The sequence below is a fragment of the Drosophila melanogaster genome, chromosome X, assembly GCF_000001215.4.
Source record: "Drosophila melanogaster chromosome X".
Lineage (NCBI taxonomy): Eukaryota > Metazoa > Arthropoda > Insecta > Diptera > Drosophilidae > Drosophila > Drosophila melanogaster.
The window spans coordinates 5,593,956-5,618,931 of record NC_004354.4 but is presented as its reverse complement, the minus strand read 5'-3'; the positions used below and the strand labels follow the sequence as shown (position 1 = coordinate 5,618,931).

Genomic DNA, 24,976 nt, shown 5'->3' with positions numbered 1-24,976 from the left:
AGTATTTACAAAACAATATAATGTAGTTTAGCTATCAATAAATTCAATAAGCTTACTATAAAGTTTATCTAAAGTTATAGTCATTTAAATTTAGTATTCTTCCGACTTTAATACCGCGCTAATTTTCGCCAGTCTGGCAGCTCTGCTCGCTCGGACAAAATTATTTGTATACTTTACTTAATTGGCTGCATTCCTTAATTATTCGCCGCCTACTTAGTGGCTTTTGACCAAGTGGCCTGCTAATCCGAGGGAGGATGCCCCGGAACACGGAGGCGGGCGCCGGAAATGCGAATACCGGTGGATCCGGCGGAGTAGGCGGTGCCCCCGAGCCCAGTTCTCCGGTTCAGAAGGTTTGGAAGCCGGAATGTGAGTGGAGAAGCACCTCGTATGCCACCCACAAGCTTATGATATGACTAACCATCCCCTTACCCATTTACCCGCCCACGCACAGTGTACAAACTGCAGCTGGAGGCACCGGCTCCATGTCCACTGCGCTGCCAGCGAACACTGCCCCTTCCGCCGGCGAAAAGCACGGCTGAGGCCGTGGAGGCCAATAACTTGGCGGGCAGGCTATACGGCTCCGAGTACCATGGCCTGATGGGCCACCTGGAGGCGGAGCAGCTGCTGGCCAATGCCCGCGACGGCAGCTACTTTGTACGCCGGAGCCCCCAATCCGATGGCTACTACACGCTTAGCCTGCGCTTCAACAAGCGACCCAAGCACTACAAGCTCCTCTATAAGCCCGGCGTGGGACACTATCTGCGCGGCCAGGACAAGCGCTTCGACACGGTGCACGACATGGTCGCCGACGGGCTGATCAACTTTCACATGCAGCTCCACGCCAGTCCCATCATCCAGCAGATTAACCAGCAGACCAAGAACTGCTACCAGCAAAGCCCATACATGACCTTAAATGGCCGGAAACTTAGGGCTCTGTCCAATGAGCTGGGCAAGGCCGCCGCCAAGGAATCGAAGGAATCGCCAGCCGAGGAGAAGGAGCAGAAGCAGGAGGAGCCACCGCCTCCAGCCGTGGATCCCATGCCGCTGGTCTACGAGAAGCCGCATCACTTCAAGGTGTGTGTTCAGACATAAGAAGCCAACTATAAAGGATCATAGCATCTAATGGAAGATTCTGATCCAAACAGGTGCACACGTTTAAGGGGCTCAATTGGTGCGAGTTCTGCGCCAACTTCTTGTGGGGATTCACCGCCCAGGGCGTCAAGTGTGAGGCGTGCGGCTTTGTGGCGCACAGCAAGTGCTCCGAACTGGTGCCGCCCAAGTGTGTGCCGGATCTGAAGCGCATACGCGGCGTATTTGGCACGGATCTGACCACGATGGTGCAGCTGGAGCCCCACCACCAGATACCCTTCGTGGTGCGCCGCTGCGTGGAGGAGGTGGAGGCCCGGGGCATGCTGCAGGAGGGTATCTATCGGGTCTCCGGCTTTGCCGATGAGATCGAGGCACTCAAACTCGCCCTGGATCGCGAGGGCGAGAAGACGGACATGTCGGAGACGGCGTATGGCAATGTGAATGTGATCGCCGGCACACTGAAGCTCTACCTGCGCCTACTGCCCGTGCCGCTCATCACATTCCAGGCGTATCCCAGCTTTATGGCAGCAGGACGTGAGTTTTATGGTGCTATGCTGCACCTCATCCCATGCCATTCACATCTATCTATCTCTCTATCTATTTTGATCTGTTGCAGGCACCGGCAAGCAGGCCGAGCAGCGCCAGCTCATGGCGGAGGCAGTGCGTCGCCTGCCGCCCGCCCACCACAGCTGTCTGCAGTACATGCTGGAGCACCTGAAGCGGTGAGTGTGACTGCCAGCATGGTCAATGCGATCTTAAGTAAAAAAAAAAACCTTCTGCCCGCAGGGTGGCCTCCCACTACGCCGTTAACAAGATGAACGAGCACAATCTGGCCACCGTATTTGCGCCGACCCTGATTGCCACGCCCCAGCACATGACCAACCTGACGGAGGAGATCTTTATGCTCTCCTCGCTCATCACCCACTGCAAGACTATATTCGCCACATCCTGAGGACGAGGTCATCATACCATGCTGCCCATACCAAGCCAATAACTAACTTTATCATCAATTAGAGGAGCACGGCCAAGCGAATCGCGTCTGTGCCCACCTGTCTCTTTCGAAGCGAATCCTTAACTTCCACCAAAAAAAAAAACTTTAGCCTAAGATCAAAATCGATGATTTTTATACAAACATTTATATGAAAAAAAAAACAAATCAACCAGTAGAAAAAAACGAATTTAGCGATTTTTCGAAATATTTTTGCGCTAATTAAATATGCGTCACAATAAAAAAAAGGATATTTATTATACATATATACAAATACAAATTCAAATACCTATGTGTATTAACTTGACAAACTTATTTGCTCGCTCGTTATTTTTTTTTTTTGCTCGTTTTTTTTTCGCTTTTTTTTTAACGGGGCAGGCGTGTAATTCGCTGTAGCACATTTTTCCTAACGATTAGCAAGCACCGAGTTTTCCTGTAAGCGCAAGGCACTAGCCAAAATCACTTTCGTTTCGAGTTCATAGAGGCTAGTCGAATTTACTGATTGTGCTCCTGAATATTTTTCGGAATATTTTTTCTGATTTTTGTGCGCGTTCTGTTTTTTTTTTTTGTTTTTTGCTTTTTGTGAAACAAAAAGTTACATTGTGCGCTGCCCCAAATTGTTTCGAACACAAAGTTGTTGTGAATTGAATTTGTTTTGCGGTTTTATTTCGATTTGATCAAAGCGAAAATGGCAAACGATTCGGATAGAAACGATGGCCGGGAGAATGGCAAGAAGAACAACAAGAACAATAAGAAGAACAACAAGAAGAAGAACGGAATGCTGAAGCCGCTTGGTAAGAAGACCGAGAAGATTGAGAAGAAAATGAAGGAGATCAAGTGCCACAAGGCGCACTTTAACGAAATGACCGACTGCTTGCATAAGCTTTTGACTCCAGTGACGCCCAGTAGCATGACCAAGAACACGTGAGTCCTCCTTGCCGCCATTTTAACTCTAACCTTAAAAAGTTTTTTTTTTTTTTTTTTTGGACATTGACATTAATTCGTATTGGCATGACTTTCATTTTTTTTTTTTTTTTCGAAATCACGTAGAAACGTCGAGAATCCCAATAATCTGGAAGAAATGGACGACGGTAATGCTGCTGACTCTGTCGTCGCCATGGACGAGGGCCAAGATGATGCTGCTACTGGTGGAGATGGTGCTGCAGTTCCATGCGCTGGTGCTGCAATTGGTCGTGATTGGAATGCAGTTGCAGGTGTTGGTACTGGTGCTGGTACTGGAGGAGATTGGGTTGCAGGTGCTGAAGCTGCTACTGGAGGAGATGGTGCTGCAGTTGCTGTTGTTGGTGCTGCAACTGATGGAGATGGTGCTCCATTTGCAGGTGCTAATGCTGGTGAAGATTTGGCTGCAGTTGCAGGTGCTGGTGCTGGTGCTGCTACTGGAGGAGATGATGCTGGAGTTGCACGTGCTGTTCCTGCTACTGATGGAAATGGTGCTCCAGATGGTGTTCCAGTTGCAGGAGCTGTTCTTGCTACTGATGGAAATGGTGCTCCAGTTGCAGGTGCTACTGATGGAAATGGTGCTCCAGTTGCAGGAGCTGTTCCTGCTGCTGATGGAAATGGTGCTCCAGTTGCAGGTGCTATTGATGGAAATGGTGCTCCAGTTGCAGGAGCTGTTCCTGCTGCTGATGGAAATGGTGCTCCAGTTGCAGGTGCTTTTCCTGCTACTGATGGAAATGGTGCTCCAGTTGCAGGTGCTTTTCCTGCTACTGATGGAAATGGTGCTCCAGTTGCAGGTGCTTTTCCTGATACTGTTGGAGATGGTGCTCCAGTTGCTGTTGCTGGTGCTGCTACTGATGGTGGTGGTGGCGGTGAAGGTCCTAGCACCTCAGCTGCTGCTCCTGGTAACATCCAGCTGGATGTGCAAACTTATACGCATTCCTTGTCATTCGTGCAACAGCAGGATGGCTCGCACGAGGTGTACACCTCTTGCGACCTGGTTACCGATGAGGAACAGATGGCGCCCATGCGCGAGATACGCGTCGAGGATGGCGAACTTGTGATTTTAGCCGGCGATGATGGGGTGTACCATCGTCCCGATGACGCTGTGATTCTCGAGGCCGAGGATGATCGTATCTACGTTGTCGGTGCTTTGGAGCGTAATGTTAGATACGTCCACGCCGAGGTCGTTCAAGAGGGGAACGAGGATATGGCCCAGGACCCACCGGTCGAGGATTAGGAGGATTAGCGTGTGAACGGAGAGCGTCAAGCCGAACTGCCAAATGTGCTAAATATATGAAATGTTCATTCCTATTAATTAATTAAATAAATATTCTCAATTTTATTATTATTTTTATTGTTATTTATTATTTATAGTATCTAGTACTCAGTATATTGAGAAAGAAATATTTATATACATAGCAATCCTTGACTTTCACGTTCTCCAGATCTCAAGCAGCTGAAATTCTCATTTCGGATTCCCATTTCGGAATCATCGTACAATGCTCCAGAATTTCGCGTTTGAGAATCACCCCACAATCGGATTCTTTTCCAAGCAATCGGAGCTAATGAGAATGCTGCCCGAGATTCCCAAGCTGCGCAACATCTTCGATCTGTTCGTGGTCAATGAATGTGACCAGGCGGCTGGCGGAGAAGATGTGGCGGGTAAGTGATCCCGGCTCTAGCATCCACCGTCCACCTAATGTGTGCCACCATTTGTTAAGCCCCAACATGCTTGGATCTTGGCATCGGGATACGGATGACGGATGTGGCGGACTGCCTGCGCATCATGGGCCTGAATCCCAGTGACGACGAGCTGCAGCAGCGACTGGAGGAGCATGTGCGTCGACGCGAGTCGTTGGGCATGGGAATGAAGAAGATCGCACAGCGCGCCACCTTTGAGCTGGTGCTCACGCTGTACTGCCAGCTGGCGGAGCAGGAGGTGAAGGAGATGGCCAAGGGATGCATCGTCGAGAATGTGCTGCGCGTGTTGCGTAGCCGCGATTCCGCGGGCACTGGCATGTTGCCCTACAGTCAGCTGCGCCATTTGCTGACCACCATGGGCAATCGATTGGACGAGACGGAGGTCTACGGCGTGCTCCATCGCGCTGCGGACATTAATGGCAATGTCCTCTACGAGCACCTAGTACACCAGCTGTTCGCCACGGATCCGCTGGCCGAGGAGCGGCTGCAACAGGCGCAGCTTTACCTGCAGGCCGTCGGACGCAATGCCATCGACATGGACATGGATAAGCGGGACGAGTTCATCGATGCCATCCGGCGGGCGGATCCCGCGCGCTCCGGTTTCATTGAGCCGCAGCGCCTGCTCGAGCTGCTCAATCGCAATGGGGAGCAGTTCACCGGCGAGGAGCTGCAGCTGCTCATCCAGGGAATGGAGGATACACGGTGCAAGCGGGGCATCAACTATTGTCGCTTCCTGGAGTTCATTATGAACGAGTAGTGGCTCCAGTGGTGAGATCCCTTCCAATGAATTCGCCATCGCTTATTAAATTTACTGTGAAATCTTGCATTTAAATTACTTTAAATAAAACGGTGTTTTTTTCGAGCGACAGAGTGGCAGCACTGTCTGTTCTATTTTTAGGGTGCCCTCTATGTTACGTTACAGCCATTTGCACTGCTTTACTTTCATGTTTTCTACATAAATGTAAGTCAAATGTAGAATGTTAGTGTATTTCACCTGTAGAATACGTTTGAACTGTTTACCTTACAACGTATAATACATGGAGTATCTTACTTACTTACTTACTTTTACACTTACATCTTACACTACATGACTTTGCATTACATCATGTCAACTACTACTATGTCAACTACTTGACATCATGTAAAAACAAGTGATTTACATGTAATTTACACGTTAGATTGTTTTGACGTGAGAAATAAAATTTAAAAAGAGAAATTAAAATTTTATTTCATCTGTGATATATTTTTTCGTCATTAATAATCTGAAGCCGCTGATAAAGAAAGATTTTATTGAAAATAAGACGAAAAAACTTTTTTATTTTTTATATATCATCCATTTTATTTCATCTAACTTTCATATATATATAAGTGTGTGTATTGTATGTGGATTTCTTTTGTTTTTTTCTTTTCTAAGTAATTACACAATTTGCAGTTACCTATGTATCTTTGTTCTTGTCTCGAAAAGTTCGAAACTGAAGTAAAAAAAAATTTAGACGAAAATCATAGCAGAGGCAGTGGACTGGTTTTTGTTTTTTTTTCGATCGTGAAATATATTGGATTGATTAAATTTGAATTTGGTATGTACATTTTTACAGGACGTAAGACATAGGATACAAAAAAAAAAAAAAAAAATTCACTAAATTTAATTCGCAAAAAAAATGGTCTTAAAGTATAAAAAGCCTTGTTTCGAATGGACAACTAAATTAAATCACATTTAGCATATTTTAAAAATTTCGCAAATCGTTGCATCTCATTTTACGCGCTAATGTCTTGTGTTTTTTTTTTGCTTTTCATTTATACGTATTGGTAATAAGTTAATATTTACACTAAAAAAAAATGAGAGAATATTCGTTATTCGTTTATAGATTAATAATTACGAGTGCTTCTTAGGTGTATGAAAAAAAATGTTTGCTTTAAGATTAAGGTTTTTTGTGTTGCAATATTCCATTCTTCTTCTGTTTTTTTTTGTTTTTTTTTTGTTTTTTGCTTAATTTTCTGTCATATATGTAATGCTATTAATTTATTCGATTTCTATCGTGGGCCGTGAAATTTCGCCCGTTTGCGCATACAAAATGGTTCATTGCATTTAGCCGGATGTGTTTCGAATCCTGTAGGTTTATCGTTGTCCTTAGAACAACACATCGATGTACATGTTTCATCTGGACCCCAGATGCGCCTGCTCCTGCTTCACTTTCAGCAGGAGCTGCTCCTGCAGACGCATCTCCTCGTCGTGGTCGTCGCAGATGTCTATCTCGGGATCGGCATCCGCATCCGCATCCACATCCGCCTCAACATCCGCATCCGCATCGCACTCGTTGTCGTGCTCGTTGTTGGTATTGGTATCGTTATCCACGGGCTCCACATCCTCCTCCACCTCACAGTCCTTGTCCAGTTCCATGTCCTCGATGTCGTCCTGCTCCTCCTCCGCCTCCGATTCCGCAATGGTCACGGCTGCGGAGGCGGACGCTGAGGCTGCGGCCACCGCTGCTGCCGCCGCTGCATTCCGTGCGTTTGCTGCTGCGGCAACAGCTGCTGCGGCCGCTGCAGCAGCCACCGCTGCCTCGGCGTAGCCGGCCGCAGCATTGTGGTGGTGCATATGGTGCACCGAATGGTGGTGCTGGTGGTGGTGATGCTGCTGCTGCTGCTGCGCCTGCTGCTGTTGCTGCTGCTGCTGCTGCTGCAGTTGCTGCAGGTGGTGCAGGTGCTGCTGCTGGTTGTACGGATGGTGTGCTGGTGGCCCAGTCGAGCCCGCACCCGTTCCCGACCCGGAACCGGATCCCGAACCCGAGCCCGTTCCAGCAACTTGCTGCTGCTGCAAGGAATTCTCTGCGGCGTGCAAGTGATGGTGATGCTGTTGCTGCTGCTGCTGTTGCTGCTGCTGCTGCTGGTGGTGCAGCAGCATGTGGGCGTGCGCCTGCGCCTGGGCATGAACGTGGGCATGATGGTGGCCCTTGTGGTGGTGATGATGGTGGTGGTGTCCCTTGCCACCAGCGGAACCCGCCGCCGGCGGTGGGGCGTCAAAGAGGAGACGCGAGATCGAGAAACTGGAGATCGGTGAATTATGGGTGCTGCCCGCCGAGTAGCTGGTGTTCGTATCGTCCGAGGTGGGCGTCTCCCGGTCACTCTCGTCGCTCTTGAGCAGCTCGGCGGCCTCCAGTGACTTCTTGTGCATGCCCAGCAGCCACGGCGCCACCGACTCGTCCTCCTTGGCCGACTTGATGATGGTCTCCGGCAGTGGCAGCGAATGCCTCACCATCGCTCCATACAATCCGTATTCGGCCATTTTGGTGCTGTGGCCCCAGCATTTCTCCGTTTTGCGCCACTTGGCCCGGCGATTCTGGTACCACACCTGCAAAATGGGACAATGGGATGCGCCAATTAGTGGGGGGGTCAACTTAAGTCCATACGCAACTAGCTTAATATATAATCAATTTGCAGATCTAATGAAGAAATTATCGATGAACAACATAAAGAATGTTCAAATCTGGCATGGGAAAAACTAATTAATTTAGCAGGGCGTCTTTCCTTTTTCCCACACCCCACCCCCCCTCTCAACAACAACACAATAACAACACTTGTTCAAGTACTTATTAGTAACAACATTAAACATTAACGAGAAATGCTGCCAGCCGACGACATTAAACGGTCAATTTTCAATTTTCGCCAAGTTTGCGGCCGTTTGGACCGCTTTTACCCGGGGGACAACTTAATCTGCTGTTGTGAAAAGTTCAAGTTTTCCCAGGGTTGCTGCTGTTGCAGCGACATGTGCCGCAATTCTCCAAGGACCAAGGACGAAGGACCAAGGAACGAATCGCTTTAAACTCCCCCAAACATTTTGCCACGCGGCCTCGTCCTGCATTTGAGAAGCTCACATTTTTTTTTTTTTTATATATATTTTTTTTTTATTCATGTTCCTATTTTATGCGAGTCGGTGTGATGTCAACATTTGCATTTACATTTGTTCGCCTTGTTTATTGTTGCACTTGAAAAAAGCAAAGCGAAAACATGGCAAATTAAATCTGCTTGAGTTGACAACACTTAACACCCCCTCCCGCATCTGTATCTCCTCTATCTGCGTCTGAATTCGAATTTTTGTATCTGAAGCCGTGGACGCATGTATCTGTTCATAAAGCCGGGGGATGCGGCCCTTCTGGGCGGACTGGCTGAAACGCAATCGGTGTGGCTAATGCCATGATGAATGGCCTTTTAAAAAGTGCCTAAAAAACAGCTCAATTGCTTATGCCATTAAAACGAGCTTTAGGAAAATGCAAACAGCACCTTACCCATTTTTATTTATGGTTAGATTTAAATGAACAAAAATATAAATTGAAAATAAAAATAAGTATTGAAATGAAAAATGTTTGGCTAACTTTTCAAACTCAAATGCAGAGCGAAAAAGTTGGTAAATAAAAGGGGCAGGCGGAAATAGCAATTTGCTGAATGCCTTTGCTGCACAGCCATAACCTCTTTTGTTTAAATGTTAATTACATAATTATGCATAATCATTTTTAATTTCGTTTTTTTTTTTTGTGCGCTGATATTAACAGCTCATTAAAAGCGCGGCAGAAAAGAAAGGCAGAAGTGTGTAATTAATGCAAGGAGCAACGAAATTATGCAAAATTACAAAAAACAAAAACTAAATACGGATGGTGCAACTCGTAATTCGCAATTTGCAATTTGCAATTTGCAATTGTTAGTGAGAGTTCGCTGTTACGTTTTATGGCAGTAAAAAAATGTGCACTTTAATAGGTGTTAAAAGCAGCTTAGACTTTATGTGTGCAATTAATATGCATTTCTGCAAAATGACTTAGAAATGCATTTGGCTCACAAGCTTTTATGCATTTTGCATTCGAAATGGATGTATCTTTTTTGAAAATACCATTTTCCACTTTGAAATCTTATCGAGCAATTGCAAATCAATTTATTTTTTAATGGTTTTCCGCCTTGTTCAATTCAAAAGTTTTGAAATGCATGTTTCTTTTGATTTTTGTTTTGTGTTGGCCAAAGAACACTTGAGGAATTGAAAAATATGAAACTCTTTTGCTCTTTTTTTTTCGTCTTTGAAGTGCAAGTGCAGTTTCTTTTGTCTTTCGAAAATCCGCGTATTGAAAGTGGCATTTTTATGGCAATTTCGAAAAATTCGAGCATGCGGTGAAGTGCAATTGCTTTTTTTCTGCTTTTTATTTAGCGCAATATGCATTGTTTTTAAATCGAGATTGTTTTTGTTGTTTTCTCAACTGGAATGCTCTTTGTTTTCCCTTTTCTATGTTCGCCTGTGTGTGTGTGGAAATTAGCAAGTGAAAAGGGGCGAAGTAAGCGGCAAACGAAGGGGCGGCAAAGAAATTGGAAAATTGGCAGACAATGCAGCTCCTAGCTTCGTCCTTGTCGCACCTTCAACAGGTGACAAAAGTTTCTAATTGCCCATCAATTTTGGTTATCAACTGCGTGAGAAGGTCGTACTAGTGTTACTCTATTTAACAACCCTGTGATCTCTAAGCAATACTAATTAAACACCTTTGCAAATTGAAGCACAGAAGTGGTTTCACAAGCTGCACTTCTGACACTTTTGTCGCCTGCTCGTTAACTTTTGGCAATGGCAACGTTTTTGGCAACTTGCAAGAGCCAAAAAGCGCTGCCTAACAGCCAATAAGTGCGAGTGGGAGAGCACGCGCTTCCAGAGAAAGAGAGTGATGGAGAGATGGACTGAAAAACGTGTTTGGCCATGTTTCTTTTGCTTCGGTTCGAGGGGCAAATTTATGCAAAACCAAATAAGGGGAAGAACTGCGGAAAAAACACACACATAATACGCGAAATGCACGCAAAATGGAATGCAATTAAAAGCGGCAGGCAAAAAACGCGCATAGGAAGAGAGAGTGAGTGAGAGAGAGAGATTGTGTGAGAGAAAGAGGGGAGGAGAGAAGTTGGGTTCTTTTTTCCGAATTTGCATGGCTGCCGTTTCTCCTTCTCAGCCCACTTCCTCTTTCGCCCGCCCCTTTCTCCACCCATTCTTATAGTGCTGCTAATGATTGCCTCTCCTCCTTGCCTCCTCCCCATCACTTCCTCTGCCACTCATCCTCCTTCACTCTCTTCTTCCAGCTGTGCGCCATATTTGCACTTAATTGAAGTGTATTTGCATGTGTGTGAGTGCTTCGGTTTTATATTTACTGCAGCTCTTCTTCTTCTTCATTCTGCCCCGACTGTCGGCTTGTGTCGTTATTGTTGTTGTTTCGCTTTTTGCTTGTTTTTTTTTTGTTGCCTTTCAGCCAATTGTGCTTGTTAATTTGATTTTTGCACACAAATGCAAAAAGCGAAATGCACTCACTCCCACACACACACACACACAGTGCATTTGATGTGGCGCCATCTTGCGGCTTGTCAAGTGGTTAATGGAGTAACGGGACAAGTGGGGTTGATTTATTAGCGCGCAGTCCCCAAAAACAAGAATGCCATTTGAGTTCTCGATCTTGCGTGTTTGTACTATATTTCATATTAACAGAAATCTCTGTCCATTTTTAAATCCGCACTTTAATCGAACAATTTCGTAGACTACTTAACTGTTTACCGCTAATGAGCGTAACGTGTGCCAAGATACGATATCTTTTCTAACTGTTTCTTTGGTGCTCTTTCTCTTTGCTGAAGCCCTCTTATGTGTAATGACACTCTCTGCGGCTCTAATTTGAACTTGTTTGCTCTTTGTGCTTCACTTGGCCTCAGTTTGCATTATCGAATCAGTGTAATTTGCAATTTTGAAGCTCGCACCTCGTGTATCACGGCTCTTGTATCGAATTTTTGTGCGTTTTTTGTGTGTTTTTTTTTTTTGCTTTTTTGTGGAGTGTCGGCGAGTGCCGGCCGCCACGTTTTCTTACTTCATTCCGTTTCCGTTTTTGTTTCGCTACTTGTACGTTGCAATTGCAATTGTGTGCACTCGTAATTACGTAATCAGCGAGGCCTCATTACGTGTGGCAACACTTGCCAAGTGCCATTCGCACTCCCCATTCGTAAATTTCCCCCACGATCCGCAGCCAAAACACCCCCACCCCCCGCCACGGCCCACGCGAATCGAAGCCGCCTTTGATTGCAATCTTTGCGGAACAGCTATAAAAAAGAGCCCATAAAAAATGGCCGTAAAATGGCAGCTGAAAGCCCGCGCATCCTCAGTCGACAGTGCGACGACGTGACAACCTCATTGCCCCCAATCCCAATTCCCCAATCACCCAGGATGTGGTACAAAATGGGGAAAATCTCCTCCTACTTCTCGGATGTCAATCAGTTTTCACCGCAAACTGATCTACCTGATTTCATTGCGGATATGTCAATATGAAGGACTGCTCACCTGAATGCGATCCTCGGCGAGGCCAGTTTTCATGGACAGCAGCTCGCGCGCACTCACGTCCGGGTAGTGTGCCTCCTTGAAGGCCTTCTCCAGCTCCTCCAGCTGGCTGCTGGTGAAGATCGTGCGTCCGTGGCGTCGCTTGTTCTTCTTCTTGCCGCCGGGACCCGTGCCGCCAGGACCGACAAGAACATCGCCACCATGGGCGGCCAGCAGGCTATTGGGATTGCCTCCAGCTCCGCCCGCTGCTCCCAGAAATGCCTCGGCATGATGGGCATGGGCGTGGGCGGCATGGGCGGCGTGAGCGGCATGGGCGTGGACATGCGCGTGGGCATGAGCGTGCGCCTGGGCGTGGGCGTGGTGAGCATGATGGGCGGCAGCAGCGGCAGCGGCATGATGATGAGCGGCGGCCGCAGCAGCCGCTGCATGCTGATGGGCAGCCAGTGCGGCCGAGTGATGCGGACCAGCGGGCGAGGAGCGACTGCCGGAGCTGCCGCCGTTACCGCCGTTTCCGGATGTCGAGGAGTTGCTGCCCGACGTGCCCGATCCACCGCCCGATCCGCCCACACCGGCTCCACCGCCGGATCCACCATTGCTGGCCGTTGGCGAGCCCAGGTGCCCGAGGCCATTCGAGGTCGGATTGCCGCCACCAGATCCTGATCCCGATCCGCCGGATCCGCCGTTGCCCGATGAACTGCTATTCTTGCTGGGCGACTGCTCATCTCCACTGGCATTGGCCAAACTGCTGGCGTACTCCTGGCCACGAGCGGCAGCTTGTTCTGTTCGGAAAAAATGGGATATAAGGGGTAAGTGATCAATTTGTATATATATATTATATGTAAGTAGAAACTAGCAGACTAGGCTAGACTAGGTTAGTTATCCTCAAAAATATTTTCAAGTGGAGAAAAGCTTGCGATTATATTTTCCCTATGTCTCTGTAATCATATTTCCGGAAAGACCTCAACCCTTTTCCATATGCCAATGCGAATTCCTGGCGCTTGCTGAACACATGTCGTACGCTGTAAGATGTACGATGTAGCCCCCGATTCCGATTCTGTATTCAGGCAAAAATCCTGGCCAAATAGCAGGACCCAAAGTAAAACCCAATCCCTGTGCCAAATCCTATTTCCCTTAAATGGCAGACAATGGCGAGCAGATATTCGAGAAGTCGATTTTTTGCAGACGATAAAGCGGCAGCTGGAAAATCCATGCTCCATGCCCATTCAGCTCGATTGTGTCGCGTAGATTTTGACAAGTTGCCTGGATTTTTATTCAAATGTCAGCGAAGGGTTAAATGTGTTTGTGTGTTTGCACCTTCCTAGAAAATCGACAAAATAGCAACACACACCCTTTGGATGGTAAATATTTTCTTTGGCTTGGCTGCTCTTGGCTCCTTGAGGATGACGGATGACGGGGAAGGCGGAAAACCGAAATTGGCGGAAAGGGAAGAAAAGGACGAAGGACGAGGTCCTGCGTCCTCAGTTTCGTGTGCCGTCTTTGTTTTGACAATTAGGGTGTTAGGGTGTTAAGTGGTTTAGCCCTTTTCTCGGTCTCAAATTAAACGCGAATCGGCTTAGGCGTGTTGCACAGGGCGTTCTATTGTGATTACCAGATGAAGCCGATTCAAAAGGATAATACTTCATAATGACAATGGTGCTGATAATGATGATAATAATAATGATGATGATGATGATGATGATGAGGTCGTCGCACACGAATGGCCTATCTATTCTTTGCTGCGCTTCCGGCCACTTAATTTTGACCAATCCATTGATGGCTTATACTCTTTCATAGATGGCTTAATAAGGGCTAATGGGTTTTCGGGGATTCGCAATTTAGTATCCAAATGCAAACGTAAGATCTAAAACTATGTATATACATATTGTACATACATATATTAACCTGCATAATCAATTGAAATGATTAATCGCTTACTAGTAGCTTGGTAACGAACCAATTTGGACCTGATTCTGCCACCCAACGCATCATGTTGCTCCGATGCTCTATAATTATATATGTATGTATGTATGTACAAATGTATGTATGTATGGATCCAGACCTCGAGCGGCGCTTTTATTGCCTGGCTACTTTGGCGGCACAATTAGACACACATCAATTAGCAATTAGCTGGTCAGCGAACGACAGCTGACCAACCCTCCACCACATCCCCTACAAATACATATACATACATATATATACACTATGCTACACACATGTATGTATGTATATGTGTGTGTTCAGATCGAAGCCAATGTCAGACCCTCCGCACAGAAGTGCTTTAAAAGCACTCGCACACTTATAAATAGCCATAATAATGATAGATATATAAATATATATATATATATTTGTATGTATGTATGTGTATATAAATAGGAGGGGGCGATGAGTGGTCAGCCACTTTGGCCAGCTATCGATGTCGCCTACACTGAGAGAAAATAGTTCGGCTTACGCAACAGATATTGCTTAATAGCAACAAAATTGTTTGCAAGCAACAGCTTGTATCAATAACTTCTGTACATGTGTATTTCAATTAAATATATTGCTAATTGCACCTGAATTTAAACCAAATTTCGCGCAGTGTACAACTTGGTCTGGTCCAGCTCACTTGTATGCCGTTGAGTTCTGTTCGGTTCGTCAACTAATTTAATTTGCTACTCGGGTAAGTCAATCGGGGCATGAGTTGCTTGATTTTCTGTTTTCTGTCATGCGATATTTTGTGCCCCTCGTCCCATCGAACTTTTCCGTTTGCCATTTTCCTTATCCCATTTTCGTTTTCATTTTCATGTTCATGTTCATTCCCATTTTTGCCGGGTTTTCCTGGCTCGTTTTCCGCCTAAATTAATTTGATATGTACTCGTAATTCTTTTCCTGGTTTTTGTGGCTGCTTTGGTGGGGTATGTTGAAATCTATACGAGCATCTCCTTTGTGTCCTGCCCCTGGGTCCTGATTCCTTTCGGTTTCCTTTGTGCCGCGATTAATTGTTCAATTAAGCAATATTTTGATCGAATGGCTTTTGTTCTGTGCGGCATTCCATGAATTTCATTAACTGCCCAACGAAGCGGTCACGATAATATGCCAATTTATTTGGTTATCTAATTGGTTTGCTGCCAAAAACAAAAAAACTAATTTGGTACGATTTCGTTGAAATTTAACGATTAACTCGAAAACGCTGAATTTTGTAAGTGTTTAATGCTGCACTTGTAGCAAGTTTTCCCTTTAGTTTTCCACTTGGCAGTATTGTGCATATTTATTGCTTTAATTTGTGCCCGCAAAAACTGGAGCTCCTTGTTGTAGTTTGCGAACAACCTATCCCATCGGGCGAATGGGATTTATGGACTACCCGGGAACTGCTCCTGATAAATGGCAGCCGTCCAAGTAGCAGATCCTTCAAAAGGACAGACCCCCCGCCATTATCCACAAACGAAATGTAAAATTACCAATAAAGTCAAATTGAAATTGCCAGACATATTAATAAAAGCCCACCAACCACCGTTTGGCAACAGGAGCAAAAGTGGCGTGGAGTGGATTGGACTGAAGTGGATCTATGCCTGTCTTGGGTCGCTTTCTAACGCGATTACACTCGCAGAAAACGGGGATATTTGAGACTTGTTTGAAGATTTGAGTAGTTGAGCAGCAGGAATTGCAGCAGGAAACCAAACCGAAACTGACTATTTACCCATGTGCGCTCATCCATTTTCTCTTTAATTTTTTCCTTAGCATGCGCTGTGTTTTTTTTCTTTCAGTGCACCATTGCGTAGTAGCTGAACGATTTAGTGGATGGGCCACATGGGTGCCACCAGCCGCCATAAGAAGTAAATGCAGAAAAGCCAGCGAAACGATTTATACTTTCCCTCCCTTTTCAACATTTTATTTTTTTTTCGCTTTTAATTTTATTTTCGCCCTAGAATGAGAGGGGCGAGAGGGAGCAGGATGGGCGAGAGGAAAGAAGAGGAAAATTTCTGTTGACAGGAAATACACTCGAAATTGGCAATTTTGCATTTACGTTAATAATACTCAAGCGTATTTACTACTTACACACTTTTTACAAGGCGGCGGTTGTCTAGGCGAAAAATGGGGAAATTTCCTTCTCTCTCCTACTTTTTTTTCTCTTCTTTTCCCGCTTGTTGGCTCTTTTTTTTTCATTTTTTTTTTTGGGGACCCCAATAAGAAAAACGTATTTATTTGCGCCAAGGCAACATTGCCCCATTGGGTGGTGCTGGTGGTGGGTGGGCCGTTTTTCCGGGCGTTTTTCTGGGGGTTGGCTTTTCTCGTCTGGGGCGAAAGACGAGGGCTAAGTATAGCTGAGCCAATATGACGCGCAATTATTTGTAATGGAGACGTAAATAAGTTGAAGAAGCAAAGTGGTAAAAGAAAAATGGCAAGGCAAGTGGGTGGTTGGGTGGGTGGTTGGGTTGGCTGGTTGGCTGGTGGGGTGCTGAGATGTCTGGGCTGGCTGCCTTCCACCCAACTTGTTAGTTGTTACACAACGAGAGACTTGCTTTTTGTTTTGGGGTTGCCTTTTCGGCATGTCTCCCACTTTTTCGGCTGGGGTGGTTGTTTGTCGCCGCGGGGGAAAAGCGAACATTTTCGGGGGGTTTTTTTTTTTTTACAGTGGGGGGTTTTTCCGAGGTTTTATTTTGGAGAAAATCGCAGTGTGGGTGGCTGGACGTCCCGCAGTTAGCTCGTTAACTCGATTTGCGCTCGCATTTCGCTTTGTTGCCATTCCTATTGCCCTTGCTGTTGTAATAAATACGAAAAGGCGTTGTTTTTCCAAGATGGCGGAGCAGTGTGTGTGTGTGTGTGTGTGTGTGTGTGTGTGTGTGTGTGTGTGAGCGAGAGGGACGGGGATAGAGGGAAGTTTAAATAATAGAATGAAACTATTTGCAAAGGAAATGCAACGTGAAAAAGAAGTGTTATTAGCTATGCATACTAAAAGTTGTTTGCTACGTTTTTTGAAGTTCCATTCTTATGTATGGCGAATTTTGTATTTATTTAGCATAAACATCGAATCAATTAATTAGAATTTACTTCGGCTGCGCTGGAACCCATTTCCCAGTTAAAAATTCAAACAAAAAGCAATGGCAAGAAAAACGCCAAGGGAAAAGCAACAATCAGACAATGACAATTGAAGGGAAAAACGCGCTGGGAAGGTGTGGAAAAGTGGGGTGTTGTGGGGCCGCGGGCTTTTCCCGCTCTTGGTTTTGTGTTACGCTTATTTTCCAATTTCGTTCGCTGTTTTTTTTTTATTTTTTTATTTGCAGATTTGCAGCCATTGATTTTCCGAGCTGTGCTTAAATTTGCTTACTCGCCTTGAAAACCCCCGCCATTGGATTTTCCAACACCCCCCCCCCCCCGCACAAACACCCAACCACTTGACGCATTGTTGCTGTGTATTGTATTTCGATTTCCAAGCTGATTTTCTGCCTTTTTTCCTTGTTGTTGTTTAGCCGTGTTTTCCCTGGTCTTTTCTTCTACCGCTTTTTTTTTATTATTTTTTTTTTATTATTTCCTCTGTTTGTTTGAAAGCTTTCCGTTTCTGTTTTTCCATCCATTCGGCAGCGGAGCAGTGAAGCCTGAATGAAATAATTGGGTAGTTAGTGCGATTTTCCTTTTCCTTTTCGCAGGCCCCTTGAAAATCGCTTCTCCCGCTGCTGCTGCTGCAGCAGCTCTCGTCTCGCTTTGCATTCTTCCGCTTTTAATTTATTTATACGCCCGACACTTGAGTGAGTCAGGAGGAGCTTTTCTCAGCTTTTCTCCGACGTTTACCTCTGCCGCTGCTGCGCACAAACAGTTTTCCCCCCAAAAGTCCCCCATTTTCACCTTATAATTAGACATTATTTCGCGTTCAGTTGATTTCTGTAGTTCGCGAAGTGGGCGTGGCTCGAATAGGTGGCTATTAGCTAATGAAATTCAGCCAGCAATAGCGCATATCGAGTTAGAAGTGTGGTGGGCAAATCGAGAGGAAAAATTGTCGTAAAGCTGGGGTTAAAGTTCATGCTAACGTTTTTAAAGTGGGTTTTTCGAAAAAATATCCCAACTTGAGAATAATACATTTAATAAACCCAGGTCTAAACCAATAACTATATGCTCTGCAGTCGAATAATACGTACAATTTTTGTAACAACCATTTCCATCCGTTCTCACCGTTTTTCCTAACAACAAAGCGAACACGAAAAACATGATTCGAATCAGAAGCCAAGCCAAATTGTATGTTTCACTTTTGTAAAATTCATTTGGCCATAAAACGGGCAGGGCACCGTTTGGAATTGAGCACTTTCCGGCCCTCAATTTGGGCCACCTCGCAAATGGTCATGTCGGAACGTTGTTCCATTTAAATGGGCAACTAACTTGAAACCGGCAAACCAAACAGCCGGAGGACGACCAAACAACCCTTTTTGTGGTCTGTCCATTTCGGCTGGCAACGTTTTACAACACTGTAAATGCTGTGCGGAAATAGCGGTAAATATAAAAACACACACACACACACATATGCACTCACACTCACACACAGCAGGGTGTTAAAATGCCTGTTTGTGTGTGCTCAAATATTTATTAACCCATCAACACATGCGGAAGTTTTTCCGGCCGTTTCGTTACAAACACATATAACAACCGAAAACTTCAGACCACCCCCCTTTACATATGTGCATGTGTGTGTGTGTGTGTGTGTGTGTGTGTTATTCGGTGGTAACAAATTCGTGTAGCGTTGCAAATTGCTGTCAACAGGGAAATTAATAAAAAGTCAAACGCCTTTTAAAGGCGAAACACAACACCCCCAACTGCCGCATCAAATGGTTGCTTGTGTGTTAAGATCGGCAAATAAAATAAGACCCTTAGCAAGCTATGCCAACTTTTTGGGTTCTCAGCGTGGCCATAAAATGGATTAACACGTTTAATATTCAATTTGCGTGCACGCAATAGATGGGAATAGGGACTCGAGTCCTTTACTTTTGGTCGTTTGATTCGATTAACGATTAACGGCAATTAAAGTGCCAAAATTTGTCGAGGTAATTGCGAATGATGATGGGAAATAAAATGGAAATTCGGGCTATTTCCACGTTTTTATAGACGACTCGAGAAAAAAATAGGCGTGTTGCTAATGGCCAATTACCATAGCTACTAAGTTAATCATTTTATTCGAGTAATAATTGTTGCAATCAACAATATATTAATGTTAAAGATTTTATATATCGTTTCCTTTTGAAAGCAAAGTAGTAGCTAAACAGCCGCAATGAAATGATTTGAGTAGTTAGTAAGTGTGCTTACTTATTTCTTAGATTCTTCCAGTAATACTTTCGATAACTTTCCCATGGCTCCGATTTCCAATGCATAAGCTTTTCCATTCTCAGCGCATCATCTATCTATCCTTATTGCCCTACTCCTTCCCATTAGATTTTTCGATTTCGGCAAATGCATCTCCAGCACTGACTGACTAAAAATTGTCCATCATGTTCGCCTGCTGTCCATGCAATTTTCCCAAATGCCACTTGGCCCCAAATGCTGAATGCTGTTTGCCCTCTGGGGGCTTAACTGCAAAATCATGCAGAAAATGCTCGAGCTCCGGGGGGATTGGTATTGGTGCTGGGACTGGGACTGGGACTGGATTGGATTGGGCTTAAACTGGCGAACAAAGCCACTTAACTGATGCGCTGACTAGCCTTGTAGGTTTATATAGTTTGTGGCTGAAAGTTGGTAGTTGGCGGACTCCAATCTTCGGCTCCATCTCGGACCCTGAGACCCAAAATGCTGGAAAATCTATATCTGTATCTGTATCTGTATCTGTATCTGTATCTGTCTCTGTATTGGTATATCTAGCTGTAGCTGTTGCTGTTGCTGCAGTTGTAGTTGTGCAGTGGTGTCTGTGCAAGTTGTTTACACGCCGCTCTCGAGTGCTTCCTAGGAAAATGACGACGACTGCGACTACGAGTGCAACTGCAGCCTGAAGTGGAGTGGTTGTGGTCCAGGTTGCATTTGGCTGATCATGCAGCTGGTTAAAATTTTTGGACGGACCGAGCTCCTTTCAATGCCTGCCACTTGTTGTCATCAATTTCTGGCTCCGGCTTTGGCTGTGGCCCTCTGTTTATCTGTTTATCCAGCGGGGCCACTTGCATTTCGGTTGCACTTCGCTGGAAATAACATTTTGGGAAAAAAAACCTGTCTCCGCACCATTCCCTATCTATCCCTAAAATTCGAAAACCACGCGTATCATCCAACCATATTTGTTTTCGTTTCGTTTCGTTGAAACCCAAACTTGAAGTTTTCTAATTAAAAAATTATTAGAAAAATAATAGCTGCTCTTTTCGTTTTCGTTCTTGTTCTTGTTACCATTCTCGGTTTCCATTCCTTTCCCTATAGCATTATTTTTTCGACCTACTCATTGTCACATAATTAACACTTGATATAGCAATTTGTGTACAATTTTTTATAGAATTTTTCCCGCAGTTTTCCTCTCCACCTCGGTGCGAAAAACTATCGTATTTCCTTTGCGGCAGGGGCAGGAAATGTGCAAGGATTTGTCTCGGAAGTGCGTCCTTGCTGGGCACAATAATATCGCAAAAATATCTGAGACACATCATCGTACCCCTCGAAAATTGTGTTTCTGAAGAGCGAAGATTCTTATCGTGCTGCCATTTTTTGAGGTTTTATTTTCCGGTGGGTTTTGGGTTCTTTATTCCGTTTCTTTTGTGGTAATTATTATTATTTTTTTTGGCTTTCAAAATTGGTGCGATTAATTTTCAGTCGGCAAGGACACGCGCGACAAAGGACCTTCTGTGTGCAATATATATTTCTAGTTCGGAGTTCATATAGAGGATTAAACAATACTTGAGCAAAGTGTAAACAGCAAAGTAAATGAAATATGGTTCTCAAGCTCTGGCAATCATTAAATTACTCAAGTTAATTTCTTAATCTCTCAATCAATGGAAACTGTGGCAAAACACTTTCCCAAAGTCGTTCATCCGCTGTAAAAAATGTTTTTTTTTTCTCCTAAGGGAAACACAATTAGGGGAACCAATTTGTCTGCAATTATTTGTCATTAAGACAAAATGCAGGGAAAAATTGCCCATGACTAAGGTGGCAAGACAACAATGGGCGAGAAAAAGGGGCGCTGCTGACAACCAAATGGCTCACCAGACGACTCAGCCAAATGTGTGAGGAAAAAATGAAGATACAAGATGGTACAAGACAAACACAAGGCAGATATCAACGATAGAAAGAAAAGGTAAAGAAAAATAGTTCGCCAGCTATGCGAACAAAAGGACACAACATACGCCAAGGATCTCTCGGGTAAATATTTATTAGAACCAGAAAGCCAAGGTGAGAAAGAGAGCTCCTCAATGGCCACTCAAATTAAGGCTAACAACGTGCAAGTAGCAATTTTGCCAGACAAAAAAAAAAAAAAGAAGAAAAATAAAGGAAAGGAAAGAAAACGCGGAGAGGAGTGGAAAATTGAAAGGATGCTGCACACACCTCCACACACACACACACACTCACTCCTACATTTTTCCAATGTTACAGCTGCGGTTAACCACTCGAGTCGATTTATTTTGTACACAATTTGCCTCCGAAACTAACGCCTCGTGTCCTGCGGATCCTGCACCCAGGATCCAGCTAGTATCCAGTGGCCGTGGTAAAAGGACACGGCATTTGTTGCCTTTTTTACCGCTCGCAAGGAGCCTCGGGGTCTCAACTTCTGCTGTTGTGCAAACAAAGTGCGAACGGACCTTCGGCAAATAGACCACGATGGGCATGACTAACGAGAACAAGTCGCTAAGGATGTGCCGCCAGGATGCAGGCGAAATAAAAACGATGTACTTGTACTCGAGCACATCGAGGACTTTGACTTTGCGGCGCATAAAATGATTTTCATTGAATTGAATTGGTCATGAACTAGATGAACTATGATTATAATATTAAATTGTTTCACGTGCAGCAATAAAAACAAAAAAAAAAAACACCACAATTCTGCAGGCTTGCAAACTAGCAATTAAATTGATCTTTAATATACGCTGCAGACTTTTCGCTCAGTGCATAGGTAGAACTAGAAGTAGAGCCAGATAAAGACCACTTTAAAGTGGCTGCCAGCAGCTCCCGGAAAGGTCAACAATGACGGAATGACAATGACGGAATGACTGAATGTCTGAATGACAAACGAAGAAACCGAACCGAGGAACCACACAAAGGGAGCGGAATGACAAATAAACAGATGTAAAGTGTGAAAATTTAACAAATTAAGTGCGTGTAACTCTCGGTTACAATTGCGTTTGCGATGTGTGCGTGTGTGTTGGTGTTGATGTTGGTGTGTGTGTTGGTGTGTTCTCGTGGAAAATGTGTGAAAAGTGTGCGGAAAGGAGATGGGCAATTCAGGCGAAAATTGTGCGGGGGCGTGGCTGTTAGGTTGGAAAACTGAGCGCATTAGATGATACGAAATGTATGAGAATGCTTAAGTTGCAATAATATCAATAATCCGAATATTATACTATCGCAAATCATGTAAAAGATATATAATTTGTCAAAATATATACATTTCCAACTGGTACGTATTAGATTAACCTGATATTAAATTTCCATTACCGAATTCTCCGGAGCTTTAATCTCATGCAATGAAGCTCCAGTGGCTATCGTATTTTAATGGATGCTCGTGCCAACTGGAGTTTGCTAATTTCACTGAAAATTATGCGCTTAATTAGCGATACACACACACTCACACACACACAAATACACACACACACACAGAGGCACCGAAATCGTGGCTCGAGTGAAGTGTGTGTGAGATTTCACACTTTGCTGACAGGACGGCTGCTGCTCACAAAGCGCTTCTGCCACGCCCCCCCTGTTCTATTGCTCCCTCATTCTTTAGCGTACACTGGGAGAAACGATTAGTTTGTTTGCTATGAAAATCACAGGGTTCCCTGTGGAATTTTTAGATCTTTAGTTGCATGCTCCACAAATAATATTTCTTATTTTCGATTAAATTATAAGTAAATAGCGTAGAATTCTATTTACGAACGAAAGAATCGTAAAAATTTCAGTATTTAACCAGCTTAAAAGTGCTTAATCTTCAAACTTCTGCGCTCAATATTCCATTGCTGTTACATTTTTTTTTCGAGTGCACGAGTGTTATTAATAAGCTCGGACCCCCGTCACCTCCCCTCGGCCGGCGTACTCCTTCTTTGTCCTGTGCTTAATCGTGTCGCATCATTGTTTTAACTCCGATGAGGACGCAACTCGATTGCCAACCCCTTTGAGCTTATTAGTTGCGCCTACGGGTGGGCAAAAGGACGCAGGACGTGAGATTCGGGGCACGGAGTGCGGAGTGCGAAGTTCGGAGCTTGGTATGCAGGAGACAGATGCGGTTGCCACTTGGCTGCACCCGTACAGCAGATGCAACAGAGTGTTCCACGCCGGCATACACAGCTCCTTGCTCCCCGCACTTCCCCGCAATTAGCCAACTAAGTTGGCCGCTGTTCCCCATTTGAGTTTGAATTTGAATATGAATTTGATGTAACCGACTGGCAAATTGCAAGTGGAATACGTTTGCTGCTAGATAATCGCTTGCAGCAAAGGGAATTCAGTTGAATTTGGTCAACTGAAAACCCATTGAAGATTGAAGTAGAACTTAGTGAAACATATAGAAACATATACGACGAATCCTCTTGGAATATATATTGAATAAGACCACTTTTGCCACTAATTCTCATACATTGAGCCCATTGAAGTGAACGGATATGCTAGCTATAGTAATTGGCCAGTCAATCGGTGGAATGCCACTCACCTGCAAACTGAGCGCCGAAGTGCTGCTGGAAGTGGCCCCGAAACTCGTGGGGCGTGCTGAATCCGGGCGGCAGGAATCCCCGGAGATAGGCGGCCGCCGCCAAGGTGGTCATGTGGTGGTGATGGGCTGCAGCCGCGTTGCCCGGATCCGCTGCAGCGGCATAGCCGGCGGCGGCATAGAAGTTGGCCGGATTGAAGACGGGCAATTGGCAGTGGGCGGCAGCCGCTGCCGCCGCCGCTGCAGCGGCCGAGAGTCTGGAGACATCCGGCGATATGGATCGGGATTCGCGGAGGCTATCAATCGCCTGCTGTTGTTGCTGCTGCAGCTGTTGCTGTTGTTGCTGCTGCTGCTGTTGCTGCTGCTGTTGCTGCTGTACGGCGGATAGCGAGCCATTAGCGGGCGTATTCGCTGTGGGCGGCGGCGTGGCGGCCGGCGAGGGTGGCGCCTCGGAGGGCGTGGCACTGGCAGTGGCCTGCTGCTGATAGGCGCCCAGTCCCAGGATCTCCTGAATGGCAAACGGCGTACGCATCTTGGTGGCCTGCATTTTTGCCGACGGTACTTCGATTATTGGTGGTACACTGTATGCGAAACCCCTTTGTTGGGTTGTCAGTTTGCAGTTTGTTTTCGAAAAAACGATTGGAGTTCCCAAGTTTCTATTTATTGCACACTCTCATGGCAGCTGCGGCAAGCACACGCACACGTACACGTTACACAGGAAAAAAAGTTCACTCACGCACTTGTGTGGGTTGCAATTGTGGATTTGCTTTTATTGTTTTTATCTAATTGTGTATTTTTGAGCGCTGGAGCGTTCGGTGCGGCGTTCGAAAACGAACTGAAATTGAAAAGCGAATTGCACGCCAGCAAAAGCGTCGCTTTGAACGTCGCTGCCGGCGTCGACTGTGCTGCCGGCGTCGCTGCTCGCTCCCACACAGACAGGCGGTCGGGCACAAACAACTTGCAGCGCCATCTTTGCGAGCGTAAACGGGATGGCACGAGCGACAGCGCTGCAGTCGTCTCGCTCACGCGCCAGCGAACTTCCAATGCAGAGGGGTTATCGTCCAACCCTCTCGCTCACGCCCTTGCAATTCGTATGGTGCGCTCTCATTCTCGCCTGGAAGTCCTTCACACGTACACT

General features: G+C 45.4%; 4 protein-coding genes across 6 annotated transcripts; 3 read left to right on the top strand and 1 right to left on the bottom strand.

The window, feature by feature from the left end:
• Positions 1-125: 125 nt before the first annotated feature.
• Positions 126-2,360, top strand: RhoGAP5A (Rho GTPase activating protein at 5A). 2 transcript variants are annotated; one of them, NM_132007.4, is made up of 5 exons: positions 126-366; positions 452-1,074; positions 1,146-1,623; positions 1,706-1,811; positions 1,904-2,360. In NM_132007.4, exons 1-5 carry the CDS (start codon positions 255-257, stop codon positions 1,905-1,907), a joined length of 1,323 nt encoding a protein of 440 aa, NP_572235.1. In that variant the 5' UTR covers positions 126-254; the 3' UTR covers positions 1,908-2,360. The 2 variants fall into 2 exon arrangements, with proteins under 2 accessions (NP_572235.1, NP_727007.1); NM_167040.4 differs by having other exon boundaries at positions 1,876-2,360.
• Positions 2,361-2,561: 201 nt separating this feature from the next.
• Positions 2,562-4,378, top strand: CG34434 (uncharacterized protein). Its single transcript, NM_001103417.2, has 2 exons — positions 2,562-3,001; positions 3,128-4,378. Exons 1-2 carry the CDS (start codon positions 2,766-2,768, stop codon positions 4,272-4,274), a joined length of 1,383 nt encoding a protein of 460 aa, NP_001096887.1. The 5' UTR covers positions 2,562-2,765; the 3' UTR covers positions 4,275-4,378.
• Positions 4,379-4,464: 86 nt separating this feature from the next.
• CG34435 (uncharacterized protein) lies at positions 4,465-5,607 on the top strand. Its single transcript, NM_132005.3, has 2 exons — positions 4,465-4,699; positions 4,759-5,607. Exons 1-2 carry the CDS (start codon positions 4,537-4,539, stop codon positions 5,493-5,495), a joined length of 900 nt encoding a protein of 299 aa, NP_572233.2. The 5' UTR covers positions 4,465-4,536; the 3' UTR covers positions 5,496-5,607.
• A 459-nt stretch (positions 5,608-6,066) lies between these two features.
• Positions 6,067-24,677, bottom strand: Vsx1 (Visual system homeobox 1). Of its 2 annotated transcripts, none has more exons than NM_001297969.1 (3): positions 23,842-24,677; positions 12,072-12,847; positions 6,067-8,087 (listed from the first exon to the last, which is right to left on the bottom strand). In NM_001297969.1, exons 1-3 carry the CDS (start codon positions 24,383-24,385, stop codon positions 6,894-6,896), a joined length of 2,514 nt encoding a protein of 837 aa, NP_001284898.1. In that variant the 5' UTR covers positions 24,386-24,677; the 3' UTR covers positions 6,067-6,893. The 2 variants fall into 2 exon arrangements, with proteins under 2 accessions (NP_001284898.1, NP_572232.2); NM_132004.3 differs by having other exon boundaries at positions 6,717-8,087.
• Between the last annotated feature and the right edge of the window lie 299 nt (positions 24,678-24,976).